This window comes from Erpetoichthys calabaricus, chromosome 4 (assembly GCF_900747795.2).
Source record: "Erpetoichthys calabaricus chromosome 4, fErpCal1.3, whole genome shotgun sequence".
Taxonomy (NCBI): Eukaryota; Metazoa; Chordata; class Cladistia; order Polypteriformes; family Polypteridae; genus Erpetoichthys; species Erpetoichthys calabaricus.
This window is the reverse complement of record NC_041397.2, coordinates 65902046-65916401: the sequence shown is the minus strand read 5'-3', so window position 1 is coordinate 65916401 and position 14356 is coordinate 65902046. Positions and strand designations below refer to the sequence as shown.

General features: G+C 36.9%; 1 protein-coding gene across 1 annotated transcript in view; it reads right to left on the bottom strand.

Annotated features, from left to right (window-relative positions):
- Positions 1–14356, bottom strand: part of uggt2 (UDP-glucose glycoprotein glucosyltransferase 2) — a 638028-nt gene that overhangs the window by 539248 nt on the left and 84424 nt on the right. Inside the window, exon 5 of the mRNA XM_028799549.2 lies at positions 11418–11530. Coding sequence (XP_028655382.2) covers positions 11418–11530 — 113 coding nt within the window. The remainder of the gene's footprint in view (positions 1–11417; positions 11531–14356) is intronic.

Here is a 14356-nt window from a genome sequence, read left to right as displayed (position 1 = left end):
CTTGTAAGGTTGAAGATGGTAATGATGTGAGGAAGTATTTTACAATCTACAATTTTCGCACAGAGTGGTGGAAATAGTACATGGTGGAGGGAGCTCCAGCACAAAATGGTGTGTAGCATTTTTTAGAGTAGCATCTAATATAGCCATTATTCAATTTCAGTCCTGAATTAGTCCAGGAGAAAAAGAAAAATAAATATCCTCACTGCATCTGAAAACTGTAATCATGGTTGCATGATGCTCCTACCATGTTGATCTGGTCTGATTTTTGAAGTTGGACTTAAAAAAACAAACCCTTTTAAGCAGAGACTCTGTACTTTATGACCATATGTGAATCATTATGATATTCAAAAGAAAGATTGCTCTCTTAGGTTATTTTTACAACCTGTAATTTTTTTTTATTAATTTTATTGTAATCATTCCATACATATAGATCAATTTTTACGAAAAAAAGGATTGAAAGCAAATCAAACCCCACCCCTGAGAAGGACGGCATGGCCAAAGGAGTAATACTTAAGGCTTGTAAAAAGAGTTTAATAGGGCAAAAAAAGATAAATGGAGAAGGAAAAGAAAGGCGGAAATAATTATTTCTTCTTATTCTAAAATATTATTGATTAAATCCTGCCAGGTTTTGAAAAAAATTCTGTACAGATCCCCTAACTGAGAATTTGATTTTTTCCAATTTCAAATAGTACAAAACATCGGTTTCCCACTGACTTATTAGAGGAGAGTTAGGATTCTTCCAATTTAACAAAATCAGTCTGCGTGCCAAAAGTGTAGTGAATGCAATCACAGTTTGCTTGTCGTTATCCATTTCAAATCCATCTGGAAGAACACTAAACACAGCTATTAGTGGGTTAGGAGGGATTGTGACACCAAGGCTGTCTGAAAGGCACTTAAAAAATTTTGGTCCAAAATGATGTTAATTTGGTGCATGCCCAAAACATGTGACCCAGTGAGGCAGGAGCTTGGTTGCAGCGTTCGCAGGTTGGATCTTGCCCTGGAAACATTTTGTACAGTTTTAAGCGAGACAGATGAGCTTGATGTATAATTTTGAGTTGAATAATTCTATGCTTTGCGCATATGGAGCTCGAATGAATTCTCTGCATTGCTACCTTCCACTCCTTTTCTGATATATTAATTAAGAGATCTTTTTCCCATTGTCCTCTTGGATCTTTAAAAGGAAGGGACTCCTTGCAGAAACGGTGTCTAAGTCCTCGAAGTTGAGCAGTATTTTGTCCAGCATGGTGGAGGGTACGAGATGAGGAAAATCGGGTAGGTTCTGTTTGACAAAGTTTCTAATTTGAAGATAGTGAAAGAAATGTGTAGCTGGAAGGTTAAATTTGGAATGTAATTGTTCAAAGGATGCAAAGATATTATCTATATAAAGACCTCTGAGCAATTTAATCCCAAATCTTTTCCAGATATTAAAAACTGGATATGTTTGCGAGGGTTAAAAGAGGTGGTTCTCTTGCAGGGGTGCCACAGATAGAAGATTTTCCATCTTAAATTGCTTTCTAAATTGGTTCCATGTTCTGAGTGAGTGAAGCACAATTGGGTTATTAGTATATTTGCGATAACTTTCATTTATTGGAGAGCAGAGCAGGGAATATAAAGAAGTACTACAGGATTTTACTTCTATTGCAGACCAAGCCTGTGTATGTTCATTTATTTCTGTCCAGGTTTTTATGGCTTGTATGTTTGCTGCCCAGTAATAAAACTGAAAATTAGGTAAAGCCATGCCACCTTCTGCCTGAGGTCTTTGTAGGGTCGCTCTTCGGATACGTGGGTGTTTTGAGTTCCAAATGAATGAGGTTATTATTGAATCTGTTTAAAAAACGATTTATTGATATATATTGAAATGTTTTGAAATAAAAAGAGAAGTTTAGGAAGGATATTCATCTTAACATTGTTAATTCTTCCGGATAGAGTGAGATGAAGGGTTGACCATCTATGCAAGTCTTGCTTAATTTTTTCCATACAGACGCCAAAATTTTGTTGATAAAGAGCTTTATGTTTACTTGTGATATTTACCCCTAGGTATTTAAACTGATCTGCTATGGTAAAAGGTAGGGTGTCTAATTTAATATTATATGCTTGTGAGTTCACTGGAAAGAGTATACTTTTATTCAGATTAATTCTAAGACCAGATATCTTTTGAAATTCTGTTAGTGCTGTTAAAACAGCAGGGACAGTGTTTTCTGGGTCTGATATATATAAGACCATATCATCTGCATATAGAGAAATTTTCTGTTCCAGTCCTTCTCTGACAATCCCCTTTATCTGATGAGAATTTCGGCAGTGAACCGCCAGTGGTTCAATAGCGATTGCAAACAACAGTGGCGACAAGGGACATCCTTGTCTGGTACCACGTTCTAGTTTAAAGTAGTCTGAGCAAATTTTATTAATACAAACTGAAGCTTCTGGACTGGTATACAGTAGTTTAATCCAAGCACAAATATTCGGGCCAAACCCAAATTTCTCCAATGCAGTGAAAAGGTAATTCCATTCGATCATGTCAAATGCCTTTTCTGCGTCTAATGATAGTAATATCTCTGGGGTGTTTGATTTTGCTGGTGAATATATAACATTAAACAAGCGTCGGAGATTTGAAGATAGATGTCGGCCTTTAATAAATCCAGTTTGATCTTGTGATATTACTGAGGGCAGCACTTTCTCCATCCTTCTAGCTAGGATTTTTGAGAGTATCTTAACATCATTATTCAGGAGTGAAATTGTCTATATGATGCACATTGTAACAAGTCCTTATTTTGTTTAGGGAAGACGGTGATTAATGCTTGTCGAAATGTTTGAGGTAGTATTTGGTGGTCTTTAGCTTCTGTAAATGTTACCAATAAGAGTGGAGCTAGCTGAGTGGAGAATTTCTTATAAAACTCTACGGGGTAACCATCAGGGCCTGATGATTTCCCGCTTTGTAGTGACTTTATAGCGTCTAGTAATTCTGTTAGCGTTAGAGGTTTATCTAGTTCCTCAGCACTTAAAGCATCTATTTGTGGTATTTGTGAATTATCCAGAAATGCATTAGATTGCGTGTTGTCTTCTTTGGGCTCAGTGGAATATAAAGACTTATAGTAATCTCTAAATGTGTGCATTATTTTATTATGGTCGATGATTTCTTCTCCATTCTTGTTGGTGATTACTGGTATTGCATTGTGAACTTCTTGTTTATGAATTTGTTGAGCTAAAAGCTTATTAGCTTTTTCTCCGTGTTCATAGTAATGCTGTCTAGACTTATAAATACGTTGTTCAGTTTCTTTAGTTGTTAAGATGTTAAGTTCTGTATGCAGGGCCTGCCTTTTCCTGTGAAGAGCTTCACTTGGACGCCTGGCTTGTTCTTCATCTATTCTAGTAATTTCATTTCTTAGCTCTGACACTTTCTTGGTTTCTAATTTATTTCTATGGGAAAGATATGAAATAATCTGGCCTCTTAGGAAGGCCTTTAGAGTTTCCCAGAGTGTTCCTGCAGAAACCTCTGTAGACGTGTTTGTCTCTAGGAAGAAGCTGATTTGTTTGGATATAAATTCTGTGCAGTTCTCGTCTGCCAATAAAAGAGGGTTAAGACGCCATCTGCGAGGTGAGTACGAGGGGCTTATTGATTTTAGCTCCAAGACTAGAGGGGCATGGTCAGAGATAACAATTGTGTCATATTTGCATGATTTAATTGTAGGCAGGAAATTATTATCTATAAAAAAATAATCAATTCTTGAGTAGCTATAATGCACTGGTGAGTAGAACGAATATGTTCTTGAGTTTGGGTTAAGAAACCTCCAGGGGTCTGATAAGTTGTGATCATTTAAAAACTGTGTAATTATCTTTGCAGTATTAGATGTCGTCCCCCCTGTCACAGGAGTCCTATCTAAGAGTGGATTTAAAACACAATTAAAGTCCCCAGCCATTATAATTTTATGAGTGTTCACATTGGGAATGGATGCAAATAGATTTTGCATGAATTCCTTATCATCAACATTGGGTGCATAAACATTTATCAAAATCATTTTACTGTTATATAAGTTGCCCATGACCATCACATATCTCCCTTCAGGGTCCGACACTACCTCTGATGCTACAAATGGAACTGTTCTATGTATGAGAATTCCCACCCCTCTAGTTTTCTTTATAAAGCTAGAATGGAACATTTGGCCAGTCCAGTCTTTTTGTAATCTGCACTGATCCTTGGTTAGTAAGTGGGTCTCCTGTAAAAATACTATTTTAGCGTTTAAGCCTGTTAGGTGAGAGCATACTTTCTTTCTCTTTAATTCGTGATTCAGGCCTTTAACATTCCAGCTCACAAAGTTAACTGTCCCATCATGGAGACATTGATTCTGAGTTTTTAATGTCATTTTATAGTTTTAATTGGTAATATGGCAGTTTTAATCTTAGTTTCAAGATTCCCCAGGAGTTGTTGCATGTTAGCTAATTTTAGTGACTTCTACATTGCATGGTTGTTAAACAAAGTTTAGGGGCAATTCGGCTGTTTCGCTCATCACTATTAGTTATGCTAGTTTTATTGCTGTATTGCAAAGTAGTACAACGTAGTAAGCTGTTGCTTCACAGCCCTTGAGTCCTGTGGTTAAAATTTAGTCACTAATTTTTGTAGAGTATGCATTATCTTCGTGTGTCTGTACAAGTTTTATTTGGGTCTAGTTAAATTAGACCTCCTAAAATTGTTAGGTTAATTGTTCACTTAAAATCGGCCCTATGATGATCTAAAACCCACCTATATTTGGTTACTGCCTTATGCTCAATGCAATCTGGATTAGTATTGGCTCCCTGCGACCCTACAGTTGGAAGAAACAGTATAAGAAAATTAATGATTGCACAGGTGTCTATTATTACTTTTAGTACGGCTACTTTTTTTCATAGTTGTTTATTTCTATATACAGTAAAAAATAGACAAATGAAAAACATGTTTCTCACTTGCTTGTGCACTGCGAACCTAATGAAAGTAATACTGGGTGGGTACAAAGTAAAAGAAAACACAAACACCAATTAACATCCTTTGCTTGTAACTTTGTTTTTAATAAATAATAATTTTGAAAGGCTTTTGTGTTATTCATCAAGGATATAAAATGAAATTTTAAAAATGTTAAAAGAGGTGAAAGATATAGAGAAAAATACAATAAGCTAGGACTGTATTTTTTTTCTTTTCTTTATGGTGGAGTTAAACAGTCAACACCATGTGGTGTAGTGGGTCCACAGTTCATGTCAAAGGCCACTTTTTAAATAAATAATCGCCGCACTCACGGCTTAGAGAGGGGGCGTGGTAAGTGTGGCAGATCGGTTCCTGGGGTGATTCGTGATGTGGGCAATCTTCGCTTAAGTGCACAGGTGAGGAGTCGCCCGCATCCGTAATTGTTCCCGGGAGCTGCTGATTGCCACAGCTGATCCACGTCCCCGTGAGATACAGAAGTGTGAGGCGGCTAGTAGGGGATCGAAAAAAAGAAAAAGAAAAGACAGATGGAGGTTAAGGAAGAGAAGACGGCAGGAAGCAGGAGGGAGAAGCAGGTGCAGGAGAGAAGAAGAAGGAGCGAGCGTAGGCTCACGCCGATAACAAGCAGTTGGGAGAGGCAAGCCCGAGTGGGGTATTTGCCAAGCACCCGAGGGCCGACGGTGGTGGTCGCTCCTGCTGAGGACTTGTTTGGAGCAGGAGTGACCGGGAGAAGGTTGGCTCGCTGCAGCGAAGGCAGCGGGAGTCGGAAATTTGGATTAGAAGCCACAGTGTGGGCGTCCTGGTCGCTGGGGAGCCCAAGTCTCGGTCTAGGTGATCAGAACCGGAGCCAGGGATCGGAAGGCCACCAGACCAGTAGAGCAAAGAAGGTCAGCTTCATGTAGGGTGACTCCCCTGGTGCAGAGCCTGGATGGGAGAAACGGGGGAGTCACCAGTAATAGAAGGCACTGGGCTTTGTATTTTTAAAGAGACTGCTTCCAGCCATTGTTTTAACCTCGTTGTTTTAAAGGATTTTTTTTTCTGTTGGATTTTAACCTCCACTTTTCACTTGTTTTTATGGATTATTTATTTAAAGATGTGAAGCACTGCACTATTTATTTGAACACTGTTTTGTTTTAATAAAAGCACTTGGCATTTTTACACCATCCCTTTTGCTTCATTGTTATACTCACTACCAAGCTTATCAGTGACATTACCGACTGTGTTGGGTTGAAGGGCTCCCAGAAGGACGATGGGAGCGTGGAGAAAACCCGCATCGTCATACACCAGCACAAGGCTAGTGTGAACAATGGAGTTTAGTTCTCCTCAGCAACTACAAATCAAAGAAAATATTTTGTTTACTGAATAGAAAGGAAAAGACAGGCAAAGATCTTTAGAGAGAGTGCAAATAGAGTGCAAATATTCAAATATAATGGATAAATTAAACAAATGGAAACAAACATAATATTCAGAATCAAAGCATATTTCAGGAAAGCTACAAAAGGTAATAATAATAATAATTCATTATAGCTGAAGTCACGTGAAAAGTTAAACACATCTTCTTTCATGACTTAACTAGCAAACACCTAGTCCCAAGTGCTAAAATAAGATAAATCTAATATTAGGTTCCACACAACACATAACAGATTTTACGTAAAAAATAATACAGAATACAGAAGGCCATGTAAACAAGGTGGAAGATCACAGAAAAAAAGTGAAAGAAGCCCAAGGTGAATATTTGAAAGAACTATTTGACCAGGAGATGAAGAAACAAAAGGCAAAAGGCAAAAGTCATAGTCAGAGAACAAACAAACAATAAGTCTAAAAATCTAAATCCATCAACACCCAAACTTTGATCCAGAACTGTTTAGCCAAAAGAAACAAAGCAGAGGTCAAAACCAGAACTAGCGCCTCAAAGCCCTAACCAAAAATCTTTGAGAAAAAAAAAAAAAAAAGCATAAAAAGAATCTCATAAAATTCAAACTTCTGGATACTCGTGTTATCACAATGTCATCACTTATTGTGATTGCATGGTAACATCATGCACAGAGATGCTAGAAGTCATGTTTGTGGCAACAGACATTGCTAAACACAATATGGCTATGAATCTTCTGATTTCCGATTTAAAATGGTGGGGCGATGATATCATTGACATAACAATAAAAATAAACAATGGCCATAAAACTGCAATACAATTGTACAAACAATGCACGAAAAATAATCATATAATCTTAATACATAATTCGCCAGCCTCCTCACTCACTCACTCACTCACTCACGTCCGTCCGAAGCCGAATGCGCAGTCGCCTTCTGTGCAGCTGCCCAAAAAACCTTACGAGACCGACATCACGGCAGGCGGCGGATTTACGGCCGCGAAAATTCCAAGTGAAAGGCGACTTCGACCGACATCCAACCCCAACATCGCGGCAGATGGCGGATTTACAGCTGCAAAAATTCAAAGAGAAAGGCGACTTCAATTAAAGCTCTAGAGGCCTGAAAGGCGATTTCGACTACAGCTTGAGGCCTAATTACGCATTCTGATTCAATTACGCATTCATTCAATACACCTATATCAGGTTTGTGGTGCTTATACTTATTACTATTGCACTTGTGCCCATTTCATCTTACGTTGTCGAAACGGGCTCTTTGTCTAGTTATTAATAACTAAAAGTACTGTGAGTACAGCTCATGGTTTAAAGCTTGTAGAAATTTAACAGCAGCGACAAATAGTAATTATTTTGTGTATGACTATTACATCAACTTCTTCTTCTTCTTCTGGCTGCTCCGTTAGGGGTCGCCACAATGGATCACCTTTTTCCATATCCTCCTGTCCTCTGCATCTTGATCTGTTACACCCACCACCTGCATGTCTTTACTCACCACATCCTCTTTTCATCTTATCTTCTTCTTTTTATCTTACCTGGCAGCTCTATCCTTAGCATCCTTTTCCCAATATATTCAGCATCTCTCCTCAGCACATGTCCAAACCAATCCAATCTCACCTCTCTGACTATGTCTCCAAAACGTCCAACCTGAGGTGACCCTTCAATGTATTAATTTCTAATCCTGTCCATCCTCATCACGCCCAGTGCAAATCTTAGCATCTTTAACTCTGCTACCTCTAGCTCTGACTCCCCATTTTCTGGTCAGTGCCACCGTCTCCAACCCATATAACATAGTTGGCCTCACTACCGTCCTGCAGACCTTCCCTTTCACTTTTGCTGATACCCGTCTGTCACAAATCACTCCTGACACTCTTCTCCTCCCACTCCACCCTGCCTGCACTCTCTTCTTCACCTCTCTTCCACACTTCCCATTACTCTATTATTACATGACTATTATTATTATTATTGTTGTTATTATTACTTGACTATTACATGACTATTATTATTATTATGACTATTACATCAACAGACCCCATAAATCTCTTCTTTTCAACAAATTATTTTAGTTAGCATTCTAAAAGACTCCTCGAAGTTAGGGCTTTACTGGCTTTATGTGTACATGTCTCCCAGTCTGTTTATGGATTTTGTACCAAGTATCCACAAATATACAATGGATTCAGAAATTACTCAGACTCATTCACTTTCTGTTGTTAAGAAGCCATTAAGAAGGCGAACAAAATGTTAGGTTGTATAGCATGATGTTATGTTCAAGCTTTATAATGCACTGGTGAGGACTAGGCTGATTCCAGGGCTACAGGGGATGAATTATAAAGAAAGATTAAAAGAGCTGATCCTTTTCAGTTTAAGCAAAAGAAGGTTAAGGTTAAAATTACGAAGGGAATTAGTACAGTGGATTGAGACTGTTATTTTAAAATTAGTTCATCAAGAACAAAAGGATACAGTTGGAAAGTTGTTAAGGGTAAATTTCACACAAACATTTGTAAGTTTTTCTTTACACAGAGAACCATAGACACTTGTAATAAGCTCCCAAGTAGCATGGTAGACGGTAAGACTTTAGGGACTTTCAAAACTACACTTGATGTTTTTTAGAAGAATTAAGTGGATAGGACTAGTGAGCTTTTTTTGGGCTGAATGGCCTGTTCTCATCTTCTAATGCACACAATTTAAAATTAAATCTACAACACAATAAATCTTCACAAGATGGAAACGGGAACTAGATGGAAGATCACCTGTGCAGAGTTATGAAAGGCTGAAGCCCACTGCATTATGTTCCTGAATCAATTAGTGCGCCAAGTCCATCTAGTTAGTACATATGGGGCAAGGCAGAACCACCTTATTATAAGTTGTTGGCCAAAACAAGGAACACTGGAGTGCATTTTGAGTAGTTTTAACAAGGTTGTAGAAGATGGGTGGCACTGCTGATGTCAATACGAAGTACCATAGGCCACTGCTAAAGCAGTTACAAGAGAATTCAGGAAAAGTAAGAGATCTTCCACCTTAGTAAGAGCTTGCCAACAGCCTAGGCACTTAGTAAAAGAAATCTTAGGTATGACAAAGACAGATCTGGAGTGACTATTCAGATTTCCCTAGCACATTATAAGCACTTCTTATAGACTAGAGTTTATATTTCAGAAGTCTCACAGGTCAACCACTGTATAGAAATCTTACTCAACATTATTAAGGAGAAGAAGAGTGGAGATAACTGAAGTCGCAGGGAAAGTCTCAACATGGAGATGGCTTAAGAAAGAGGAACTGTGGGTGTCTCTGTGCAGTACACAATTAGAAACAACTATTATTTCATCTATCCCAAGATTTTTTCTACATGTCCAAATAAAAAACATACAGTGATAAGATGTATTTTAAAATAAATTTCTTTACTGCTTTGCTTGTTGAGCAAAAATGCAGTCTTGTTAATTTCCTGTCTGCTATTTTTAAATCCCTGTAAAAAGCAATTATATGGTTAATGTTGATGATTATTGATTAAAGCTCCTAAAATGAAAATTGGGTTTGGTAATTTTAATTGATTGTAGGTGCATGAGTAATCAGAAGAGTAATTTTTAAAGAGCTTTATCTAATTATATATACAGAATATCAAAATTCATGAATGAAAATGCCTAATATATTATAAATGTAAAAGCCCAAGGTACTATTCAATGAAATTAATGTTAGGCCTCTTTCATAAAACAGATACTATTTTTCCTGCATTATAGAGAAGTAAACTGCAGTGCAATGCCATCTTCCATTATAGCCCTTTTCTACAGTTTAGAATGAGTTCATTCAAAACACTGCCAAATTTTAATACTTCTACTGATTCATGATTCATAAGAGGTAGGTGTTTAATTAATTATGTCTGTAACATTTATCAAACTAAATCGTGAAAGACTTGGTCCTATACATTTTCATAATTCTAATGGTCAAAAATTACATAACTTGATCAGTTTTTCCTGTTTCCATTTGTGCATCTTGTTTAAAACAGAATGATTTCTTCTCAAATATAATAATGTCTTTCATCTCAATTTTCCCACTTCTTTCAGTTTTGTAGAACAGGACTGATATACATTTGAACTTGCAAAAAGTAGGTGTAATTGTGATCTCCAATTTCAAAAACTATAATGGAATATATTTTAACAGCTAGATTTTGTAGGCAGTGTCCTGCTCCTGAAGTGTTAAATAAAAAGCACAAGCTACAGACCTTCCCTTGGATTTTCAATGTCACATTGTTTAACCTGCCAGAGACTGAGTTGTAATAATATCTAAACAGAAGTACTATCATGAAGTCATGTTGGATAATAATTCAAGCAAGAAAAAAAATACTATATCAAGATTTTCATTGTTTGATTTTAATATGAAAGACAGGATACTGCTGCCCAACATGCCCATCTTAAACCTTCTTGTCAAAGTTTTCACAAAAAAAGCATTAAGCATTCAAATGCTGTCACCTTCATAAAAGTATAATTCTATACAAATCAAAGTATTAGCACAGTCCATTGAAAAATAGTACAAGAAAGGGAAACTGCACTGCACTGCACTGAACATAATGCCAGTTTTAGGTGATGAATGAATGGCTGCATCCCTGTTCTACTGTCTATTTAAACTCCCATCATCAATACATCTCACACACATCCACAGTATTAAACTTTATTAACAATTTAACAAGATGTAATAAACTTTACTTTTTTAAGACTTGATGATTTTTATGTTATAATCCCATTATCTTTCTATAGCTCTAATGATCTGCTGCTTCCTATTCTTGTGAGCTTTGAGATGGTCTCTGCAGCAACGATTATACTTTTGCCCTTGCTAGCTAGACTCTGCTACCTTTTGTCCCAATGTTTGTCAGATAATGGTACATTTGGTTTTCTTCTTTGTTTGCAGAACTATGATCCACATTAAAACATTCTACTGTTGGTCATTCCTGAACTCTGTGTACATCTAATTCTTATGCTCATAGACCACCCCACCCTGGCAAAAATATCTGGGAAGCATTATAGGCAGAAAATAGCCTGCCTTGAAGTGGGCAATGTTTTACCAGGTTTACAAAGATCACAAAAAAATAACAAAAATACCTGGAAGCTGCCTTCTTCAAAAGTTTCTTGATTTCATTCGGGCTACATGTGAGCTTCCCATGAACTGATATAAAGGCACTGCAGCTTTCGGGAGGTGGTTCATCAGCAGCCATCTGTTAGTAGTGGTACAGAATACAATGGCAACAAAGGATCAGATTTAGTAAGTAATATAACAGAGTCATATTGATAAAGACAGAGTTAATAGAAAGCAGTTTTAGAAACACTGTTGACCACAAATAATTGATGTCATTACCACGATTCTCTACTCTTGTAACTCCACATAGTATACAACCGATGTGGATGTCTTTTTTAAGTCATCCATTTCTAGATTAATTTAATCTAGTTCTGGGATTTACTGGGCCAGAGAGGATCCAGCAGCAATGTTTATGGAATCATGGCTTTACAAACTTCTTCATGTATTACTGTGTGCATCCTCTGACTTTCAAATGGTCTACTTCTTTACAATTTTTTTTTAATTCCATGGTAGTATATTGTGCATGGCCTTGTGAATAAATTAGGAAAGAGAGTGTTGTTTGGCTCGTTTGCTGATGCTGTAGCTTCACTATAATATGACTTTACCAATAATAGTCTGTGGAGGAACACTATCAATCAAATACACTTCCTTCTTTCCATACATTTACTTAGCACCCATTTCCACTACTGTGTCACAAGAAGGAATTTTGACTGCCAGCAGCCACAACACAGTGTGCAAATAGGGAGGTCATGAGCACCACCTCATAAAATTGGTAACACTACTGGTAACCAGAGCCATCCTACCCCAAAATGCAGTAATATGTCAATTTTGTTTTCAGGTTAAATGACCGTAAACTACCAAATGTCTTTTAACTGTGTGTACTTTGAGTCTGCTAGTACCAATTCAAGCTTACGGAGACCAGATGAAAGTAAAAACCTGAAATCAGTGACAGATATTTTTTACAGCTGCCTATTTAGTTTTCACCACAGTCCACCACTTTTGTACAGCTGGTAGTGCTTTACTACTAACTAGCACTGCTAAGTTTGGTAGCAGTGACTAGCACTTTCATAAGATATCAATAATCATTCAACATATTCTTCTCTAATTAAATATGATTTTGCTTAGCTGACTTTCTTTGACAGCTAATATCCAAATTGCAGCAACAAAAGGTTGCTAAATTTGCGTCGCTCACCTTTTCAATTACTAATAATATACAGTATCTGTGTCATTTAGTCCACTCTGGATTAAAAGCCATTTCATGTGTCAACAATTTGTTGGAATAAAAAGTGTGTCACCAAATGCAAAAGAAAAGTATGATATTATCATGTTCAAATGGAGCAAAACTGGAAAACATTCAACCATTCATCGAAAGGTTAACCTTCTAACTCAGAAGGCAGAAAGGAAGCTTGGGAAGAAGGACAGTCTATTGCTGGGTACACTCACACATGTGATATTCACTCATCCAGTTATTTTCTCAACAGCCCTTTGCATCCTAGGCACAATAACACTCCTTTTAAACTGACGTTTCTAATAAGAAGGCATGCAGATTTTTTTTTTTTTAATACTGGCAGTGAACACCTTCAAGCGCTGGAGGTGACAGCGTTATCTCACTCACATACTCAACGCTACTACAACAACATTGATTAGTAAACAAAATTTTCATATTTCACAGATAGACCCTTACACTGTTAATTCTTTTAAAATATCTGCCTATACTTTTAAACACGGACCACTTAACTTGTACAAACTTTTTTTTTTTAACAATCTGGAGTCATTTAGCCCATTGAACACTTTCTGGGAGTTCATGCATATCTTCAATAAGTCTGAGATATTTTAGCCATTAGGACATACTAATACAACAAAAAGGCATCTAGTCTGTTCAAAAACCTAATTTACTGCATTTCTTGTACAAAGTGTTCTACAATCTATATCAGCAAAACATGGACATGACTTGCAGTCATTTCATTTCATTTTTGAGCCTTCAAGAACAAAGAGGGAGTCTTTACTGGAACATTTCACTTATCTTTGTCACAGCTACACTGATAGATTTGTGCCGTTTCAAAACATTTCAGAGACATCTTTTTTAAGAAACACAGAAAAAAATAATTTCATTCTTAAATGCAAATCACACATTCTTCCAGCACATAATGCCTTACCGAGATTATAACCTGTCCCTTTATCTAATGGCTGCTTTTTGCACATAACCTGGATTTTCACCCTTAAATCTCCCAGGGTTTGTGCTCACCTTTCCCACCTGAACATCTTACCTGCTTATTCTTTTTATAAACACACAACTAATGAAGATGCAATTGGTAAAACAGTAACATGGAATATTTTGACCCTGAAACTATCACTTTCTCCACACATTTATTTTTAAAAATGCATAAATAATCTAGGGTCACTGGGACTTAGGCCAGGAACAATCCCAGCATCATCTAGCACATGCCAGGGCTTCAGTCCATTGCTAGATAATAGCATGCACATACAGTAACTAAATAACAACAAAAGTGAGGTATCCAGCGAAAAATCCATGCAAACATAAAAAGAAGATGAAAATACACACAGATATAGGCTACCCAAAATTTAAATTCCATAACTGTGAAAATGCAGAGTAAACAAGTGCACCATCCTGACACATTATTTTATGTATTTTTTCCATTTCAAGATGTATGCCATGCAGCCCATGCCTAAAATAAAATAGCCATGTTGAAGTATATATTGGCATTCTTCCTGCTTTATGCATGCCACATTTGGCATGAATTCATGCTGTAGACACATCTTTTCATGTTTACAATAGAGGCTTAAATTATAAAACAAATTACAGTGCCTATAAAAAGTATACACACCCTTGGGAAGTCTCATTTTATTGGTATACAACACTGAATCACAGTGAATTTCATTTGACTTTTCTGAAAATTATCAACAGAAAAGGCTCTTTAATGTCAAAGTGAAAAAAGATTTCTGC